Genomic DNA, 22,605 nt, shown 5'->3' on the forward strand with positions numbered 1-22,605 from the left:
CGCATAAGGAAAGCTTGCCAACAAGTCCCAAGCAGCGGCGTGGCTCAGTGATAGAATACTGGGCTGGTACACAGTGGACCCGGATTCGAGCCCCACTGGGTCATTGGTATTAGGTTACGGACACCGGTGGCGGCGCCTGCTGGAGGCAGCGGACAACTACGGCGCTGCGCGTGACCCGAGTTGTGATTTCATAGCAGCTTTCGCTGTAAAGAGTTGCACTCGCTACTCAGGCGAACCGCTGCATTTCATTTATGCCATGCTCAGAGGAAAACAAGTGCACTTCTGTACTTCTAGGCTTTTTCCACGGCCTCGTTTGTTTTCTCCTTTGAGGTTTGAATTGCAATAGCTTCGCAATTTTCCTTTCAAGGTCACAATAGTAAATAAACAGCAAAGATAATTAATCTAGTTTGATTAGTACCGAGTATGGGACAAGGGGTCCTCAAGTTAATATTACTAGCCACAGCTTCTTGTTTAGGAGTTAGTCAATTTGACGGTACATACTCAGTAATCGTCATTCTTCTTAGGTCCTACGGCCAAACGGATTCAGAAAAAAGCAGGCTACGAAATGTGCTCGCAGCACATTGATAAGCACATACTGCTGTCTCCAATGTGTTTAAGAAATCCATCGTATCTTGAGGTCATGTATACACATAGACGTCTCCTCACAAACATATATTTTTACTCTGTCTGCAAGCCCTACCGCAACGAGAGTCAAGAAGCACGTGCAACCACAGCATTTCCCCAACAACGCTGCTACAAAGGTGGTACGTTCGCTCGTTGAATATCAACGTACGGCGTACTCGTGCTTTTCCGGTGATTACTATAAACATGTTGGTTAGGAAATACACATACTATATATAGACCGCTCTAAGTTTTACACGACACAGCGCAATTACATGCTGCATGCTTCTTGCTTTGCGTCTTCTGCCGCAAGGGAGATCACATGTATGCAAACATTTAGGCTGGTATTAAAATACATTTAAGCGCCTCTAGGCGCAAATTAATGTCCGAGATTAAAAACTCAGGTGTATTAAGTTCGGAAAATAGAATTGCTAGTTGGTCGTTCAAGCCTATCAGGTAGAAGAACAATATGAAAAAAATATTGAATGCAAACAAAACAAAGGAAGCGTAAGAGATGACGATTGGTCACCATGGTGACGGCATGGTTGCTTGACATGGGTGACGTGACATTGGTGACGAGTCTGGGCAGTCGAATGCTTGCATAAATGCGGCATTCCCGGAGAGAGGCCAAATGCACTTGTGGCGAGCACTTAGCACCGCAGCACTCGGCGAATGGCAAGCCGCCAGGCAAAAGCGAAGGAAGAACTGCCTCTGAATCATTTTCCACGTTAAATCGCCGAGCCGCGCAATCCCGAAGTTTCTCTTTAGGGCACCGTACGCAACCTTGACACTCGCCAGCCAAGGAAAGAGTTCCATCCTAATGTCGGTCGTGTTAGGCTCGTGATGGTGTACGCTGGGATCCGCGTAGCACGCTAATCGCTCGAGGAGTTGCCTGGCCGCCTCTGATGACCAAAGCAGGTCAGCCGTGTCCAGCTGCGATCCCGGAGCGACGGCTAGAACCAGCTCTCTCACCAGCGCAGCTCCTAGAACGCCGTAGTTGAGCAGGTAATCCATATCTTCAGCGTAGAAGACATGAGGCATTTCGAGGGCAGTAGACAGGAACACGGAGTTCGTTTCCTCCCTGTACAGCGGAGTCATTTCCATCTCCAGAAGTGCGGCGATGTCCCAGACGACGCCAGGTGGCCACGTCAGCGATGCGGTGCGCGTTTGTTGTTTAACGTCTACGTAGGAGCGCACGAAGCTATGATTGGAGGGCATCAACAAAGCGGTGCCCAGGGCTAGCTGGCGTTGCAGTTTCAGCAGCTCGCTATTAGAGACAAACGAAATATTCCTGACGACTTTCTGCAAGGCTAAAAAGGCTTTGCCGCTGAGGTACTCGTGAACGTAGCTGCTGTTGGCGGCCAGCTCCATCCTGATGCTGTCTAAGAGGTTGGAGATAGGGTCGTGGTTCGTCTTGTTCCACATCAGCTGCCTGCTCAGTGATGACCAGACGTTGGACACGGCCTTGTTCACGGTTAAGGAGCAGGTGCGCAATGCCTGCCACTTGTCGCTCAGCTTGTATCTCGCCACGTAGTCGAAAAGTAGCAGGTCCACCAGTATTTGGACCACGAGGTACCAGGAGATGTCCAAGCCAGAAGACTGAGTGAGAAGATGAAGGAATGTCATTAGGTTTTCGTAGTCGCGGACGAGCAGATACCCTTTGCTCAAGCTGCACATCTTGATCAGACGTTCCATGGGATTCGCGACTAATGCCTCCAGGGTGGGGGACTCTTCCCGAAGTCGGTTGGTGGGTATTTTCTTGTGCAAGGATCTCGCGCGACGAAAATGAGCTGCGACGGCACGATCCAGGGACAATACCGTAGTCGTGAGCGTCTGTACGTCCGTCACAATGGTCATGGAGGCGAGTAGATGGCTGACGCACTGCTTGACGTCCGCGCTCGCTGGTAAGTACGTCTTCACTGTGCTTCCCGGGAATGCGTACATCACCGCGTCGTTGTCCAGGCGCTGAGGACGCAGCGTCAGCAAGCCGTTTAGGCCGTACGTGAACGAGATTTCCGTGCCCTCCCTTAAGGCATCCTGCGTCGTCTTGCTGTCAATTATTCGGGTTAGGTGGATAGTCTGTGTTATGTAATCCATGTCTTCCTTCTGAATCACTTTCTTTCCTTTTATGGCAGTAAGACACTGAGTGAATAAGACGCCGCCAATCCGAAAGCCGTCACTGAGCCCTTCGCCAATGACATTGACGTCCGAGGTCTCGAATATGGCGTGCATCTTGGTGAGGTAAAGGTCGAAGGACTCCTGGAGGAAGCCCACGTGCTCGGTGTTGCCGGTCCACCGGCTGCACACGTGGGCGTACATGTCGTCGCAAGGTTTTACGGTGTAGTTCAGAAGGCTTTCCAGAGCTTCGTACGGGTCCGTGCACATCAGGCGCTTGCAGTGACGAAGCGTCTTCAAGGACTTTTCTCCCGTTAACAGCATGACGATGATGGTTATACCTACAAGCAGGAACGTGATGGCCAAGCACAGTATTGGCTTCCACGTCGACTCTTCGACGGTATCTTGCGCACTGCTGAAAAGGCCTGCACAGAGGTGTTATTCGAAGTTACTATCGATTTTCCATCTGGTCAGTATGTAATGAAACATGTCACTATTCGAGCATTATGGAAACAAACAGTCGTGCAAGCTAAAATACAATAGTGCCATGTATAATAATTGGATTTTTCAGCAGCTTCACAGCAATTTTTCAAATTATGCGCACGTTTTTAGCAATGTCCGTTTATGTGGCACCGTACAGTTTTGACTTGATGGGCAACTGACTTCATACTGCTGCGCAGTCAACAATGCCATTCAGGAAAACTGCAACAATCTACACCAAAATCAATTAATAAAGGAGAGCACTTCTGCTGATTCCCGTTAGCTACCAAATGCATTGCGTTGTCATGGGAATGCACATAGTGCGAAATACCTGATGTAAATTTTGACACCTACTTAGACACGTACTAATACCAAGGCACGCTCCTGTGAGCGACAGATTGTACTAATATTTCTATGATATATCACCACCTTTGGAGCACATGCAGCGTAATGCCTTCCAGAGTGCAATGCGTTCAGGTAATTTGTTCTTTGCACGTAGCGAATGGTACAAAAGCTCATAATGGAACAGTTTAAGGGCATGCATTGAGCATTTTAAGGGACTTGCGCAACTGTAACGTAATGAGAGATAGCCCCAACGTGAAATTGGTTGTCGTTTTAAAGCCACAAAAGGAGCCATAGTGACATACTGCGTCAGCCCTACGAAAATGCAAGTTAGTTGGTGCATACTATTGAATACTGCAATACTGGATAGCGCTTATACGACATTACACAAAGACAGTCTAGGGTATCACTGTTTTTTTTTCTTGCGCAGAAGACGGGTTATCCTGTATTTGAGATGAAACTTATCTTCATCTGTTGTAAAAGAAGTTAAAGGTTCACTCTACACCTCCACACCATCCCGAAGAAGGAATAGAGATGATTCCGTAGGGTCGAAAAATAACTCCTCCCTTTTCCCACACTTTTTTTTCGTTGAAGCTCTTTTTAAGTCAATTATCCCAACCATGCAGGTAAGCACCTCTGTCAAAATGTTCAGCTTTAAGACGAACACTTCTCCTTACGGCACCTGGCGGAGCAGATCTCAATAACACGTTTCTTTCTACGTGGCCTCTGATGCAGCGTCAGAATGACGAAACGCATCTTTACATTAGCTAGGCACTAAGGTGCAAGAGCACTTATAAAGACACAAGGCATATGTTTACACTAATGCACAAGAGCACTGACCCGCGATTGCCACCAACAGGTACCCTATAGTCGAGGATTAAGGTTGCTGTCGTATCGTGCGTCGGACGAGACGCACGGAGGACGCGAGGCCCGGCGCCCGAAGCGCGGACCGGGAAGGAGGAGAATGTGGCACAGCCGCGACCCGGGCGGGGAACACTCTTTATATGACACAAGCATCGCTATATATACATAAGTACAATGCCCTCTAGGGCCAGCCAACCGGTTCCGAAACCGGTACTTAAACCACGACACCACAGTTGCCACGCAAGGCATCTCTCGCCAGTGAATGCGTAACTCGGCGCTTACCAGAGAAGCCGAGTCCACTCTTGTATCCAGGACTGGCTCCTTTGCCGCCAGAAACAGACGCGAGACGGGCGTTCATCACGAACCGGTCGATTCAGTTCTTCTTCCGTCTCGAGACCACGCGTGTGAATTACGCTCGAGAGCCCCATTCTTTTGCTGCTGCTGATGATGATAATGATTGTGTCACTACGGCTAGCACGGTGTAAGACACCGTGACAGCAAGGAAGACACCGGCCGTGGGAAGTGAGGATGAATTGGGTAGTTGATGTGGGAGACTTCTATCACAGCATGGATGTATAGGGAACTCTATGGTATGGAGTGAAAGGAGTGGGGCTGCCCCAAGTAGGTTACACTTGGGGCAGCTGCTTGGGTTGTTCACAGAGCAAATAATAATAAAATTAATAATAATAATAATAATAATAATAATAATAATAATAATAATAATAATAATAATAATAATAATAATAATAATAATAATAATAATAATAATAATAATAATAATAATAATAATAATAATAATAATATAATATAATCGCCCTCCATATCCTCCGTACACATGGTTTCCAGGCGAAGCAGAAGCATTCGCCCTGGGTGTTTGTCAATAGAGTTATTGCCGAAGGCTATAGGGTCGTTGGCTACGCTTGTATAGAAATCTCCTTTGGCGTTTGCCGCCCACGCTCTCCATTCCTCAGGTTTATTGGACCAGAGGTGAGTAATGGAATGTGGCTCATTTTCTCAGCACTCGCGTTTTTTGCCCATCGTCTACTTATTGATTGTCAGTTGATTTTCAGCATTAGGGGCATGCCGCATCCCTGTGGCGCTTTTTTGCACGCATAAAACGGACATGGGATATAGGTTTCACCTTTTCATTTATTCGTTCAAGCTTTATTCAAGACAATTTGTCATAGTCTTGAAATTGCCAAACACACCGTAAATTGCCAGGCCTGCGCGGAACACGCAGCACAGTTTCAGCGTAAGTTAGAGGAGAATCCTGAGAGCCCGTTGTCAACTTTATGCCTAGTGCAAAGACAGCCGCAAAGTGCCGAATACATCACAACTCATCATCACTTCACGACGCAGCGAAGTACCCTCCTCGCAGCGGGCAAACACTAGGCAATGTGTGCACCCAAGCAGCTGTCTATTGTGGACACGGTGGTATTAGAATGAACTATTATAGAGCCCTTTGCAAAGGGTGGTCAGACACCCACTCGGTAAGTAGTATACAATAATGTTGCGGCTGACGTTTTTACATTTATGCTTCGTAATATTACACAACCCTGGCGCCATATGTTTCAGCGTTTTTCTCCTTTGTCGCGACAGAAAGCGTCCACGTACTAACTCGGCAATTATTGCCTGCTACTCTAGCATTATCTCAAGCACATCACTTTGTTCAGCAACTTTATCACCCTCTACTTATATGCCGGTGCAGTTTCTCGTACACTTTGCCGATCAGTCTTCAGCAAATTCAGTGCCTGGCGCTATGTAGTCCTTACCGTGTGCACTGTTCACAATTTAAACTAGGCCAATGTAGGACAAGCTTTAACCATGAGGGTCCGATGAAGACAAAATTTGTAGGCGGAATGGGATTCACCTATCATTCATTCGTTCATGCTTTATTCAAGACAATTTATCATAGTCTTGAAATCGCCAAACACACCGCGAATCGCCAGGCCTGCGCGGAACACGCTTTTTTTACACAGCCTAAGCTGAAGGAGAGTCCTGAGAGCCCGCTGTCAACTTTATGCCTAGTGCAAACACAGCCGCGAAGTGCCGAATACATCATAACTCATCATCACTTCAGGATGCAGCGAAGTACCCTCCTCGCAGCGGGCAACCACTAGGCATTGTGTGCACCCAAGCAGCTGTCTATTGTGGACTCGGTGGTGTTATAATGAACTATTAAAGAGCCCTTTGTAAAAGCCCTTATAAAGGATATTGCGGCTGGCAATTTTACACTTCAGCTCAGTAATAATACACAACCCTCGCGCCATATGTTTTACCGTTTTTCTCCTTTGTCGCGACAGAAAGCGTCCACGTAATAACTCGGTAATTATTGGCTGCTACTCTAGCATTATCTCAAGCACATCACTTGATGATGATGATGAATCCACAAACATGGCTCGTACCCACTCAGGGGGATTGCCAAGAATTGATGACTTAATTAAGTTTTTTTTTTAAATATCGAAACCACCCACCAGAAAAAAGAATGAAAAAAGTAAAGACATTCTAGTCAGAATGAATGGAGTGCAATAGTTGCTTGTCACTCGTGCAGATAAGACAACTATTCATTACCTTGAATAAGAATCAGGATAGTTAAACAATGCTCTTGTGTTCGTTGGAATTATTATTATTTTTTTTGCATGTATAATAATCACGCAATTAAAAGCTTAATTCTTTTACTTTCATTCAGGTACTTGCAAACTGCGTAGAAAACGTTCTCGTGGCTGAAGCCCAGATCGTAAGCACCGAAGGAAAGTATGTTTTCTATAGTGAAATTCAACCCCAGGCTAGCGAATGGGAGGTCACTTTCTTCAGCAACTTCATCATCCTCTACTTATATGCCGGTGCAGTTTCTCGTACACTTTGCCGACCAGTCTTCAGCAAATTCAGTGCCTGGCGCTATGTAGCCCTTACCGTGTACATTGTTCACATTTTAAACCAGGCCAACGTAGAACGAGCTTTAACCATGAGGGCCAGATGAAGACAAAATTTGTAGGTGGAAATGTTTAATAAGAAGAGAAAAAAATTGGCAGATCCTAAAACTTCGCCTTCAAGAGTTGAACGCGATAGTGATATCCTATAGTGTGAACTGCGTTCAAAATAGCCTCTGTCAGTGAAGATTTCGCATACGGCTGCACTTCGTGTAATGGTTAACATGCTTTAAACCATGGGCAATTGTGCGCGTTAAATCTTTTCGAGCTTGCTACGCACCCACTACGTGGACTTCAGGTTTGCAGTGGGTGGCCCACTTTAAACCACGAAGTCATCATATTAAGGTGTGTTGGCGCCTGATTGCAATATACGCGGGTACCACGCATTATTATTGCGATATTACATGTTGTATTGTGAAACATGTATACAGGATGCTTGTGCATGGTTATGTTACTTTCACTGCATTTACAAGCAGAGGAAGTTATTTCATTGCAGTTCCAAGCAGACACGTTGCTTTGTGGGAAAACGCCCGCTTGCCACACAAAGTGGGGTTCGATCCCCAATCTAACATAGGATTTTCTAAAATATTTTGTTTGAATTGTTCTAGATTTGGTTATGCATAAGATGATTTTTTCCTCACAAGCAACGACGCCGCCGCCGATGCCAACGCCGACACCGAAATATCTGCTAAACGAGCTCTTTAATTGCTATCGCGTTAAAAAAAAGCAGCTTCACACTAGTTGTGCCAAACTAGAAGGGACCACAGATATGGGCAACCTTCCTTGATTCTCTACTTTAAAGCCGATAGTATTTCCTGGGGATATTCGACGCAAAAACTTTGGTCTGTCTGTCTGTACATTTGTCTGCTTCTCTACCGTTACGGCGAATCAGGTACTCTAAACAGCACCAGAGACACCTCTAACGGCCGACCTCATCCGCAGCGCCCACCAATGTTGCTCAGGGTTCAGTGTTCATAGGTGTGCGATTGTCAAATAAAAAAAATTATTGTGCATATCTGAGGCATCATAACAACATGTATATATTCTGCATGTTCGTCTTTTACTAGAAAAGGCAGCACTCGCCTTTTCGTGCAAGCATTGCATGGTCAGCGCAGCGTGATAAGTGCTACGGTCCTTAGAATTACTTATGTATGTATTCTCTATTAAAAGACGCACATGCAGAATATATGCGTGTTGTTATGGTGCCTCAGATATGCGTAATAATCGCTTTTTAATTGACAATCGCACAAGAATGAACGCTGTACCTTGAGCAACATTGGTGAGCGCTGCGAATGGGGTCGACCGTTTGGGGTATCTGGTGCCGCTTAGAGTATCCGGTTCGCGTTAACGGTGGACGAACAGACAAATGTACAGACAGACAAAAATTTTTGCATCGAAGGTCCCCAAAAAAGACTATAGTCTTTAAAAACATGGGCAAGCGGTGCCCGTCCCGCATAGACGCATGACTACATAGTTGAGCGTGCGATGCCCTGAAAGGATAACGACACAATATAATCTTAGAACATCGTGTTGGGCAGGCCTCAATCAAGGCTTCAAGGCTCAACTGTGCTGTGTAGGTATATATATATATATATATATATATATATATATATATATATATATATATATATATATATATATATATATATATATATATATATATATATATATATATATATATATATATATATATATATATATATATATATATATATATATATATATATATATATATATATATATATATATATATATATATATATATATATATATATATATATATATCCGCGCGCAAAAAAGCTTCAAAAATTTATAAACAAGCCCCATCAGTTTACGCATAGATTCTAACCGACATGGTAACGCGGTACTTCACGTATCGACGCAAAGCTACCTTAAACTTATTACAGAAGCTCAGCTTATCCGAGGCTTCCAATGAGTAGAATTTACGTAGACAATAACGCGCACAAGATATTAAGAAGGTCAAAGTCTGACGCAAGCGCAATCACCACGAAATGCCGTCAGCAGACTGACACTGCTCAAGTAATGCTCCTAAGGCATGTATTTGACGATTAATTGAAATAAGCATAACAAACGTATATGTTTTTTCGAAGCAGACAATAAAAAATGGGGCGTCACAGCCAAAGGCGACGCGACACAGATTGCACCGCCAGGTAGCCATACGTGTGGCAGTAGTCCATGGACGCGGAAGGGCTTCCACGCTGAGTGACTTCATGGTTTCATCTGCGAGAGATATGGAAAGTCAAAAAAGCATGCCATCTTGAAAAACAAATATCTTACTTATGTCGTCGTCGAGGTTCAATTTGAGGCGTGTAGAAAACTTTCGGTAACTGCAAGTAGACGCAGAAATCTTTCCACACTCGTTTTTGATTAATCACCCCAGTAATCTGATGCATCATTGCCCTGACAGTGCATGACGACTTCCACTATACGCAGCGATATGTGGGAAAGTGGCACAATTGTAAGCCATTGTCAAAGAACCTCTGATAAATTACGGCTTTTTGGGGTTCTCCATGCGCCATAAAGCCCTTGACGTCATAATAAGGATCTGAAGTCTGTGAGCTCACGTGAAGCAACGAAATGTGGCATTCTGAGCTCTGCAGCGAGTAACATTTGTTCCCGAAAATACGTTGGGCGAAAGCAACCTGCTAGCGTTTTCGTAAGAAACTGCGTAGCAAAAAGCTATCGCTGGGATTTTGGCAGGATTGCTACACTACCATTCAAAATATCAATAACAAAAACGATGTGCTGAAATAACAAAAAAAAATGTAACGAACAAGAATGAAACAGCCGCAATAAAGCATGCCCTCATGCTCCAAATAGAGTTGGCGGTTCTTTGCTTAAAGACACTCCCTGGTCAGGAAGAGTACAATATCTTGAGAGTTAAGGTTGTGCATTCCAATTACCGACTCGCTGGTCGAGAAAGCGGGACAAACGAAAAAGATTGTTCTTTATAGTTTTGTCACGTATGATAAAGTACGCATTCAAGAAGGAAGTGTACATTCAAGGGCGCGTTTTTTTTTTGTTAGACACAATATTAGTAATATATAACAGACAATCACACTAAGTATGTATAGGGGATGTTATTAGAGATTATTGTAATGTAAACGTCAAGGAAAGAGGAAGAGAAATAACAGGCCGTGAGCAAGGATGAAACGTGCGAGCTTCGAATAACGCGCCCGATACTCTACCAACTGAGCTGCCACGGTGGCTAACCCCCTGTTCACTTTATAGAGTAATAAAACCCCATAAAGTAGATGGGGAGATAGCTACCGTTTATTACCTCATAATGTGGGGGGGTGTTAACCGCCGTGGTAGCTCAGTTGGTAGAGCATCGGATGCGTTATTCGGAGGTCGAAGGTTTGGTCTTTGCCCACGGCAATTTATCTTTTTGTAGACTTTTCTTTCTTGACATTTACATTACAATAACTTCTCATAACATCGCCTATACTTTCCTTGGCATGATTGTCTGTAAGACCTTAATAACTTACGCATTTAGTAATAAGTCAGCAATTAAGGGCGACTTGGTTGCGTCCCTAAACACGTTACTAGTGCCCTACAACTGGCTATGATTACTAGGACTCCCTGGCAAATCTTTCTGTATACACGAGTACGCACTGTTTTTACAAGTTTCGGTATTACCTAAAGAGAACAGCGCTGTCATGTAGCCACCTCGCTACATAAAGTTACGTTGTCTCTCGGTATCATCGAAGCGTTGCTGCCATGCGCATGATGTTAAGCTATGCGTGTACAGTACTGTCCCAGAGCCCTCGCCATTAACCTGCAATACTGCCTACCAAAGTTTACTTACGAAGAAACTCCTCGGGTTCCGCAGCGTCTCCCTGAACTTCCTGCTCGGCTTGTGCGGGTTGTTGCTCGGCGTGTGAACCGAGAAGCACCGGAAGAACAGCACCATGATGGCCACGACTATGAGAAAGTACACTATCGACAGGAATGGATGCGCCTGCGCAGGACGGACGTGAGTGCAGGTAAGGAGGAGGTGAAACACTGAACCTAAAAGCTCACTTGAGTCGACGTACAAAAATGCAAAAAAAAAACGAAATCCTGGTACCCACGAACGCAAACAAATGCGGCCCTCGAAGGAACGCCAGGCACAGTTGGCAGGCGAGTTCGATTTGAAAGTTATGGCGCAAGCGTTGACCGACCTATAGCTTCCCAGGCCTTTACAGGCAACCTTTATGAATAATATAAGTCAAGATTGAGTATTTTTCTCGTCCTCGTTGGCTGTTTTATGCAACCTTAATAAACCCTACGACGAACTCTGCACCTTCTTTAAATACGGAGCATTTCTTTGCGTACTGCAAGCACTTTTGCTGCCTATATGCGTATCTGTCTATCTAGCTGCTTATGTGTTTGTGCTCTCGTGATCAGCCCTTTAACTTGGCGTGAACCGAAAGAGTATGGGTTGGTAAGATGGTTTGACGAACATGAAGCGCTGGTCAAGACATGAATGATGTCACAGTACAGTCGTGTACAACGTCAAACGCTTTCCGCCTGACAGTGGCACAATCCCGCGGGTGCGTGTGTTCCACTGGTATGCGGGTATGTGCCACAGGTGAGTGTTCCAGGAACGGCGATAACACGCATGAATAATCAAAGTGTTGGTGTTAAAGGCCTGCTGACCACCCTGTAATACCACTACAATATTCTTGCGCGACAAGGAAGAACGGATGGGCAGCATGCATGGCAAAACAGTGCAGGAGACAAAACACACTTGACATTTAGCGTATATGGACCAATTGACAGCGTGTACGCTATCGACGTTGCGGGAACTACTGTTTGCGTCACAGAAGTGCGCACAAAGGAGAAAAATTATCAGAAGAGAAATTTGCGCTCGTTTTTTTTTTGTATTTTGAGAGCCTGGTGAGTGGCGCTTTATTAAAGAGTTGACAATAGCAGCATGGACCCGAGGAATGCAAAAAATAAACGTCATGGGCCAAAAAGGAACCAAACCACAGGATTTTGCGTGGTTATCAAGTATTCCCTCTGAGCCACGCCAGTTCTCGTAACTACTTTTCAAATAGACCCCGGTGTTCGGGAAACGTGACTTGGTGTTGCAGTGCTGGCTATTATATTTTATGAACATTACACATGTACTCCTATCATACAGCCGCCACGAGGGGTTTTCGTCAATTTTAGTTAGGTGGCATCCGTTGAAACTGATTTATGTGGCAGCGTCCGGGCCTACCATTCTCACGAGCTCTTCCACTTCCTACAAGCTTATCGCTTCTGGTGTTGCTAATTCTGATGTTCCTGATGATATTGTTGCGCCAGAGCAAAATGGTTACATAAATATCTGCAACTGTTCAGCGTATGTCTTTGCGTGCAACGTTTGTACATATATTAAGCGTCATTTCATAACCATGTCGCTCAATAAAAAAATTACAACACGGTTACCTTCTCTCCACATGCTTCGCATAACGTCGATTCGTAATGTGCGTGGGATCTGCCGATTTTATTCTCTGTTTAAGGCTTTCCATTAGTTCTGATCAAGCGTAATTTTTCTTGGCTTTTATCTACACGGACAAGCTGCGGCTTGGCCCTACTTCGTTCCAACGGCTTCCTATAAGTAGCACAAAATATATCACGATATCTTTGGGAGGACTAACAAACAAATATGGGCCTATCTCACTCGGGAGTGATGGCAGCAAAGGAACAGCTAGGAGACTAAGTGAAGCTATAGCCTGATGCTTCTTTCTGCTCGACAGAAACGTCTGGGACGTAGCGCTATCTTGTGTTTTTGATCGCGGCTAGCGAGGTGAACTTCAGATCGCACTCGACTCGACTTATACGGGGTATATTTCAATATTTGACGCCCACTTCATCATGCGCTATGAGCCGTTTGATAAGACAATTACATATTCCAACAAGACGACTTGTCATTTCAAGTTGCGGCAAGTTACAGTTTCGTGTTGCCGTCGCCGCAGATGGCACCTGGCAACATCTCGACGCCGCAGACCGCCTTCATTTTGGCGTGTCGGCACGCCTATCTGCACTTTCCTGTGGATGTAATTTGCAGCTCGATTAAGAGGGCAGCTCTTTTTCAATAATACGGATGTTTATTCACGCATTCAGGCAACGCATAGCCGTCATTTTCGCCTGTAAAAACTGAAGTGTTCCGCTGCTAAGCACGCGCATGAAGGTTCTATTACCGATAGGAGGGAAACAGTAGAGCTCGTGGCTCAATGAAACGGAAGAAAGAAAATAAAAAAAAGAAAGGAAGGACGAAGGAAAGAAGAAAACGTAAGCCGCAGGCGCCAAGGATCACTGGCCCCTTATTTTCTACGGAGTAAGGGCTCCCGATTTTTTCGAAGAATCCCTACGCCAGGCCAAGGGATGGGGTGGCCCTATTCTCCCCCCCCTCCTTCTGAATTTTTTAGAAAGAGGTGTACCGTAACTTCAATAAAGAAATGGTTATTTTTCTCGAATAATGACGGCCTACAGCAAGTGCCACCCTTTTCCCCAAAACACGACAAAACAAAAATGCCATGCCATGGGTCTGCGCCAGACGATTCCAAGTCTTTTTCCCGCACCTTCAGTGCCCTGCCTGCACATTCTATTTTCCCCCTCACTTCTTATTTCTTCGGAAGAGGCATGGATAATCCATTACAAAGCGGTGGGCCAATCGGAGCTTCGCACTTTTTGGCGGGCTGTCGTTACAATCGTTTGCGCGCTCCAAAGTGGTCTGAACGCAATGAAATCAGTCGATCGCACGTATAGCCCACAGCGAAAGCCCGTTTTAACAGCGTGTTCATCGGCATTGATGTTAGATCTTAATACTAAAGAACATGATATGTGGAGTTAAACGTCCCAAAACCACCATATCATATGAAAGACGCCGTAGTAGAGGACTCCGAAAATTTCGACCACCTGGGGTTCTTTAACGTGCACCCAAATCTGAGCACACGGGCCTACAACATTTCCGCCTCCATCGGAAATGCAGCCGCCGCAGCCGGGATTCGATCTCGCGACCAGCGGGTCAGCAGCCGAATACCTTAGCCACTAGACCACCGCGGCGGGGGCAATACTAAAGAACAGAACTACTCGGTACGAGAATTTTCTTAATTATCTCGTGTCGCACCGTTTGATAGTCTTCCAGGTGAGTTGGTGCTTACATAACGACACTCCCGTGTCATTATGCAAGCCTTGAAGGAGAAGCGCGCTCACTTGCTTCCCCTGATGCGCTTATAATCTCGCCATCTCCTCCGACACTGTGTAGTGCCTTGTCTACGGCGCGCTTGCCATGCGGTCACCACGAACGACGCGCGGGGGCCGAAAGGATGCAATGGAACATTCATACTAGGTCAGCGTGACGGCAAGAAACGAACTGCAGTTTTCACGAAGCTTTTACGGCAACAATCTTTGAAAAGGAGAGTTTCATCTACACTCTGAAAATAAATAAACAGCGCTCTGGCTATTTCTTGAGTGTTCTAGGTTGCTACGTATATTACTCACTTTAAGGAGTCGCGTTAACTCTATTTCGGGATCATACTGTGTGCTGAGAGTCATGTGACCTACAGTAGCGTTGACGTGGTTCTTTAAAGAGTGTCATTTACGTGAATATCCGGACTATTCAAAGAGAGACACACCCACTTTTTTCTCAGAGTGTGATCACGACACTGCTACATACATAAGTGACAGCGACCCATCGTTGTCGAAGAATACGAAATAAAAGAATTACGAATTCTATCTCTTGTCTGCAAGTGTTCTTCGCTATTCGCCTTGGCCAATAGTATGTCAGGTTGAGAAGTTGAATCAGCTCATGGACTTAAGTGTTGTGAAATCTATTGACTGCGTCTCTAACGAATGCGAGTCGAAATTTACGCGCAGTTTCACTCACATTTATGTAGCCCGTGACAGTATTGATGGTCTTCCCACCGAATAGCGCCTGCTCTAGCCTTGTGAGCGGCCCTTGCTCGTCGGAGCGGCGACACTTCTGGAAGACGTCGCAGAAACCACGGGTGCCGTCGCAGATGGCACCTGGCAACATCTTGATGCCGCAGACCGCCTTCATTTTGGCGTGTCGGCACGCCTCTCTGCACTTTCCTGAGGATGTAATTTGCAGCTCGATCAAAAGAGCAGCTCCGTTTTAAGAATGAAGATGTTAATTCACGCATTCAGACGACGCAGTTCTCACAGTACTGGCCGCACACCCGACCTGATAGAAATAAGTTCCATGTAGCGCTAACTGCTCTCATCAAGCGCAATTAGGATGTTCCTGAAAAACGCATTTGAAATCGCTGCCGTGGTGGACCACAATAGATGTCTAGTCTTAATATCATGTGCTGGTAACTAGTTTGAAGTTTGAAGTTTATTTTATTTCTTTCTCATACGGAAAGAGGAGTAAGAGCTAAAGGCTGTATTGCCTGACAGAGGCTCCTACTCCCATGGGCATTCGGCATGCGTGTACATGTTTGCATACGATACAAGGAAGACAGTGCGAAACAAGGCCAAAGACTGGATAGCGTAAATACAAAACTTAAGCTCTTGCGTTGTAAAATATCTGTAGATTTACGAATCATAAGCACAATAACATTATGAGGCATGCCTAAGTAGAGGGCTTGAAAAAAAATTTCGTTTACGTGGTGTTATTTAACGTGCACTGACATTTAAACACGATTACCAAGACAGCGTTCAAACCTGCGACCTTCGGATCACCATCTGGGCGCTGCGACAGCAGCACCACCACGGCGGACACTCATGTGTTTTCACTGTTGTGTTTTACAACTCCGAAGTCTTCAAATCGTGCTGCTTTTCTTTGATAAATTTACAATAACGTGACCAATTTTTTTACTTCGACAAGAATAAAAAATGTCCATACTCGAGCACGTGTTTATACTATAGTGAGCTCACATCTGCAGTTATAACAGAAGCAACAGGACTGTTGGGAAATGTTAGACTGTCGTCAAGGTGATGTGGCAAAAAGAAACAGTGTTGGTTTGGAAACATTTAGCGTAAAGCTCGAGCGTTACTGATTTATGACTAGTGATGGGGCACCAATGGAGTCGCGCAGCTCAAGACTATAACAGAAATCAGCAGTGCCGCCTATGTTGAGGCCAGCTTAGCCCCCTCTGAATGATGTCAAAGCAAGGCCTACGCAGAATCGCGAGCACCGTGTAGATTTTTTACGGTGCAATTGTGGGCTCCGTCCACCCAGCTCAATCCTCTCCCCTGCTCTTTACGATGACGTGCCGATTGGCACGGCAGCTGCAAAGCTGTCTCCGAGCACTGCGCGTCGGGGAGGAACTTCCCGCGTACAGCCGGGAGGCTCCTCCCAAAGATTGTTCCAGCTACGTTAACGCAATACTGCGCCAGCATGCATTCTCTCAATTCCATGGCGGGCCACTTGCATGGAGCGTTGAGATCCTCCCCCACTTAATCGTTTTGCTGACCACCACATACCACACTGTGAAATTTTCGCCTGGAGTGTCCCTAAACTGCTTTCGCAACATAAGTTGGTAGATGGGGGAGGTGGGAGATGGTTGTTGTCATGTGATTTCATGTCAGCGCTACACCTAATAAAAAAAGGGAGACCCTAAAGCTTCACCTTTAGGAGTTGAACGCGATAGCGATATCCCGTTCCTGGTTAGTACTTCAAACATAGTGCATGAAACCTTTTCGAATTTGCTATGCACCCACTAAGTAGGGGAATAGGCCAATGGTGAATCAGAAAGAGAGGCGATGGAGACGATCGCCCTCTCGCCCTAAAGCCTGTGTGAGCCCACTCTTTCTTCAGTGCTTGTTATTCACCTCCTATCACCAATTAGAATGATTGCGGGGGGGGGGGGGAGTACTCTGAGCCCACATAAAAGTATATAAAAGTATTCTTCCTGCCACGGGGTTATCGTGCTGTGAACAACAACAAAGTCAGGATTCCACCCTCCCTCTCTGGTGTTACTTCGAATGTTTCACGGTTCGCCGATCAAAAAATGGCCGCGTATATGCATGTAATCTGCAAATGTCGTCGAAAGACGAAAGTCTTGTGTGTAGAGAGGGTGAACAAGACATTTATTTGATGTTCTGCGCAAGAAAATCGGTGAATGGTATTCTGGAGGCGCTGCGTTAGAGGGCCTCGAGCGTGCAGTGGAGGCGAATGAGCACATCAAGTCACGTCACTGCGGAAGTGGGAATAGAAATGCAGTCGCCACCGAATGAGTCAACTTGAGTTTTACCAGCGCACGGAACTGGTAACCCTAACCCTGGATGGAACGAACCGACGATCGAATTGACCTGACTGGCGGTGGAGACGTGGACTCCAACCACAGAGACACCATCACGGTTCGCGTACTGCTACAAGCTCTTCAAGAAAAGAACAGACTGATACCGACCCTGCTAGAATGACTGCCTTTGGCCGGAGTGGCGTGACCTCAACTAGCGCCAAGGTTCCGGGTGATTCCCGACTTAAGCTGCATTATCGGTCCCATCGACGGCTCCGAAGACGCTCCCTCGGCGCGCGAGTGGATTGAGAATATTTGTCGAACGTCCAACCTTCATGGGTGGCCAGCATCGTACATGCCAGAAACGGCCAAGGTCCGACTGGTTGGAGCTGCCAACGACTAGTACCATTCCAGCAGCTCCCAAATCACATCGTGGGAGTATTTTGAGGTACGTTTCCGTCATACCTTCGTCAACCATGGTTCCAGAGTTTACGCGACCAGCCATGGTCTGCTCCCAACCAGAAGCAGCGTGGCGGAAGCAGGGGAAGCCCAGTGTATACAGAAACCAGAACTTGTGTCTGCTGTGACCCCCCAAAGACGCGTAGACCCACTTTTCAAGCAAACCTCGCCACATGCCGAGAACGGCGGGAATGCAAAGCCCCGACTACGAAGGAAGGTGAAGAACAGCGACGCAATATATCTGCTTGAACAACAGGAAAGCCAAAATACAAGGATGAAGCTGAAGCCGAGAGCAAAAGAAGTCCCAACCCTGTGCTGCGAGAAAAGACAGCAAGGCGAAAACATTGAAGGTGAAACCCGGAGCGGCGAAAGAAACAGCAGGAAAAGGTGGCGAACAAGGAAAGAAGAAGGAAGATGACGAAGAAGCAGCCCAGGGACAAGAGGTGACACCTATGGATAAGCAAAAGGGAGGCGAGGTTACAGAAGACGAAAAGCCGAACAGCTAGCCAAGCTAACACGACCAAACCAAAAGGAAAAAAAAAAACAAGGAACGGCAAGGAACAAGGAACAAGCCAACGGACAAAATTCTACAGGTAAGAATAAGCAGGAGGACAGCAAGATTGCACAAGACAAGCTACTGGAAGAAGCGGGGAAAAGTCCCCGAGAATAAACAGAAAAAAAGGAGAACGAAGAGCTTCGGACGAAGCCGAAGGAAGATAACGAGCCGAAGTCAAGAAAACCAGGCGACACCGAGGAGCTGGCAAATGCGGAGCCAATCCGAAGAAAGATTAACCGCAGACGCGTCAAAAGCGGAAGCCCGAACCAGCCGACGAAGCATCGAAGCTGAAGTCCGGAAAAGAGGACACTGACATCGTGCGTGTTTTGGCTTTCGCCAAAGTCAAGCCAGTCAAGATGGCCGGAAAGTCCGACATTTTCTTGAAAGTTTCACGATATGAACGGGTTAGTTTTGTGTGCCATCAAGAACTTGATGCTCCAGTATATAGGTGTAGCTGTTTTCTTGTGTTGTTTGTTTCTTCTTTACCCAGTTTCCTTCGTGTGTCATTTATTAAGTATTTCATATAGTAGGATGGCATAACAACTGTATATCAAGTCGGGCAAGAACATTCTCGGGACGGACTAAACGAGGACGTTAAGCGCTGCAGGTTGGCCAAATGTTAGAAATGCGCGTGCCTTTCTGTGGACAGTGAAGAAAGACGACAACGTTGAGGAGATATATTCGTGCAGTTTGGCCTGTGTGGCATTTAGTAGGCTGTGTGGCGTGTGTTTTTATTATGTGTCAGTAAACAATTCTTTTTTTTATCACGAGGCCGAAGACAACACGTGCGTCGCGTCTGATTCACAATACAACTGGCGTTATTAAATAAATAAATAAATAAATATATACACTAGAATATATATATATATATATATATATATATATATATATATATATACAGGCCTACCGTCTTCCGTTTCACAGGCCACCAAGCACTTCTGGTCAGCGGTGTATCGTGATCCGACGAGGGTGCAACCCTTCAAGCCGTACTTGATACACACTGAGCCTGTGCACTCGCCACTGACGCACACTTGAGAACCTTTGTGGCAGACGGTGTTGTTGCTTTTGGGCTTCCCAGGTGGACAGCTGGCGTTGTTGCTTCTGCATGTCATGTCAAGGCTGAGAACAGTACGCGCTTCATGGAGCGCTAGCTATCTGCTCAATTCCCGTACCAAGTATGACAATTTAAAACACCCACTGGCCCTTCAAATTGCGTTCTCGAGAGTTACCCCGCCAACGATGATGATATCGCAAGTGGCCGGGCTTGCAAAATTGCTGTGAAAGGGGTCGTAATCTTGCCACCGGGTTGTATATCACCAAAGGGGATCAAGTGGGGGCTTTTCTCGCCACTAAATGACGCAAAAAAAAAGGTTCTAGGTGCTCTCGCTCCCATTTGAACGCGTCGTAAGCAAACTCCAAAGCACGCAGACAACAGGCTCGCGAGTTCCCTTTAATGAAAATTGACCACGCCCACACTGGCTTTTGCATACGACCAGCATAGAAAATGTGGCCTCCGCGATAGGTCGAATTGCAGCCTCAAGCTTAGAAGTGCACTACTCGAACAGCTGAATTGTCAGGGTGGGTGTTACACCACATTCGGTAAGTTAAATTGAAGTATCACTTCAGTGAACTTAATCGGCGCAAGTTCACAAAAAGGATACGTGCACATGGCCTTCTCGCGGCACTCCGTCTCAGGTGCGCACATCGTCGTCGTCGGTACCAGCTTGCAATCCTTGTCGCAACAGGGCCCGGTAGTAGGGCTACACAAAGAAGAACACATGGGCAAACAAAAAGACAAACACGGTAAGCTGCAGTTATGAGCTCAAGTTGTAAAATAAGATGGCTTATCCCAAGTTAACCTACCATTCATAAATTACTAATGAAGCATACAAATGATGAAGCCGAAGAAAGTAAAGATCACTGTTTTAGGTTTCTTATCAGTATTGTAAAGATGCTCATGACGCTCACTTAAGTTGAAAAAAGAATGGTCGACAAAAATTTACCCTTCTCCGTGCCATCAGGCCACATAAATTTCGAATTACACGCCTATTGCTCTATTTTGTGCTACAATGAAAGGCCTATATTCTCGTAGTATTCATGTCGGCTTAAAAAAACACTAAATACAATTATTAAGTCGACGTTGATTGTTGAAATAGCGGTCCAGAAACATTGTAGTGTTACTTTTGTGCCATGGGAGGGACTATTTTGAAATAAAATCACGTTTTGGTAGTCCCCACCGAGGCAGCGCACTTCAAATTACCCGCCTCAAGAAACGAACCGACCGGACCGACTCACGTTACCGTTGCCGTGCACAACGTTGCCCGGCTTTACTGCGCTAGTAGCAGCAGACCGAAAGCAGCGGGAGCCACAGCAGCAACAACGCCATTGATCAGTTCCTCGCCAATTGCTTCGAGATCGCAGACGTTTTTGTTTCAACTGCACCCCGCTAGATGGCATTACCAGTCCTGTGTAACCACGTGAAAATTGAATCTCCGAACCACTCGCGCCATTCCCCATAGTAAAGTCCGGTGGTTATTCTTTTCATGAATCAAACAGAAACAAACAAGCAGCAGTTTATCACGTCTCTTGATTTATGGAAGGTTCTTTATTTAGTGCCGTTAGATCGATTACTAGTGTATAATTGTTGGCAGTCCGTCCGATGCCATCAAGGTAATTTTGAAAATGTCCTACTGCGGCGCTTGTGTTCTTGCGATTTTACTTTAATTTCTCGGTAAGTAGGGCACTGTTGTTGATAATATTGTCGTTTTATATGTTGTCATACATTGAGGTTTCATTCTGACGTAAATTGTTATTTGACTTCAGTGTCCCTTCAATACTTGTGAGTGTGAACCAGCGCCATTCAAACTCCAGGCGGCGAGTGTGGAATATTCTTTTCTTCTTCTTTTTCTTTTTTTCCAGGAGCCACATGGCTTGTCATCTTTGCAAGAGGCGTTGGTGGCCGTCCAACTGAACGCGTAATTTGAAGCTTGTGGGTTCGGACTCTACAGATAAAAAGGGTAATTTTTCTTACTCTGCAATATCTTTTAACTTAATTGAAAATCGCTACAATGTACATAGACCCCCATCCCCAAATTGTACCTCCTGTTGTTGGTTCCATAAGTGTCTCGTAACACAAAAAACGAGCCCCTCTGACGGTTATACTGACAATCTATGCTTCATCGCTCGTGCGATTACTATTACAGGCCGAACTTTCGCAAGCTCAACAGTAGCGAAATTCACGTTTTTTTTTTAATTGAGACCGCGAACACGTCAGAGTGCCGCGGAACGAACGCGATATGAAAAACACATAACTATAAAAACTCTTTCTCTTGTGCTAATCGATTCCTAGAGTTACGCTGAACGCGTATCACGTCCCTCTTTCCGCCATCCGCCGAGTTTTGCACGCTAGCGGGGCAGACCCGTAAAGTCTGGAAAGCTTCGGCGCCAAATGTGCACCACAATTTGGAGTGGTCCATCCCGAATTTGTACCTCTCACCTGCACTGTTTGCCGGGCCTAAGCGTGCACCCCTTGGCGTTGACGCTGTTACGGCGCGCGTAGCAGCATGGATCATGGCACTCGGATTCACTGTAGCCGCAGTCGCATTCCTCAACACCCTCGACGATTCCGTTGCCGCAGACTGGCCCGCTCTCCTCTGCACAGATCGGCGATGATTAGCATGGTCAATTTCTCTATGCGCAGCATCATAGGTGCATTGAATGGGACTGGCAGCCAGAAAAACACTTTTGTGAGTGCGTTGCGACGTTCGGGGCAAATATGAAAAGGCGTGCCGTATTGCTAGGCCTATTCGGTACATGTATATACCGCTATGCAATTGTTTAGCTTTCAGGTTCTAGTGACGTAAAGCTGTGTAGTTACATTGTTGAGCAGCTCAGTATGATGTTTGAATATCGTGCTGAAATTTCAGCGCATGAACGCCGGTGTGACAGCACAATTTTTTTCAGTGAAACTGTTTAAGCCGGCCGCTAATCTTTCGAATGCGGAGACACCGACATGGGGAGACCGAAGGCCGCTCGCGCTGCC

The 22,605-nt window shown here is 45.9% G+C and overlaps 2 protein-coding genes across 5 annotated transcripts in view; one reads left to right on the forward strand and one right to left on the reverse strand.

The window, feature by feature from the left end:
- The window catches only part of LOC142786809 (disintegrin and metalloproteinase domain-containing protein 10 homolog), a 209,325-nt gene that overhangs the window by 12,278 nt on the left and 174,442 nt on the right, over window positions 1-22,605 (forward strand). For 2 of the 4 annotated variants that reach the window (XM_075884462.1, XM_075884461.1), the window contains exons 3-4: window positions 11,206-11,359; window positions 21,483-21,580. In XM_075884462.1, coding sequence (XP_075740577.1) covers window positions 11,206-11,359; window positions 21,483-21,547 — 219 coding nt within the window. In that variant the 3' untranslated portion in view covers window positions 21,548-21,580. The remainder of the gene's footprint in view (window positions 1-11,205; window positions 11,360-21,482; window positions 21,581-22,605) is intronic. The other 2 variants (XM_075884464.1, XM_075884463.1) reach the window with 1 other exon arrangement.
- The window catches only part of LOC142786773 (disintegrin and metalloproteinase domain-containing protein 10-like), a 32,565-nt gene continuing 32,015 nt past the window's right edge, over window positions 22,056-22,605 (reverse strand). Inside the window, exon 9 of the mRNA XM_075884415.1 lies at window positions 22,056-22,216. Within this exon, the coding sequence (XP_075740530.1) occupies window positions 22,056-22,216 (161 nt within the window). The remainder of the gene's footprint in view (window positions 22,217-22,605) is intronic.

The sequence above is a fragment of the Rhipicephalus microplus genome, unplaced genomic scaffold (genome assembly GCF_043290135.1).
Source record: "Rhipicephalus microplus isolate Deutch F79 unplaced genomic scaffold, USDA_Rmic scaffold_32, whole genome shotgun sequence".
NCBI classification, from domain to species: Eukaryota; Metazoa; Arthropoda; class Arachnida; order Ixodida; family Ixodidae; genus Rhipicephalus; species Rhipicephalus microplus.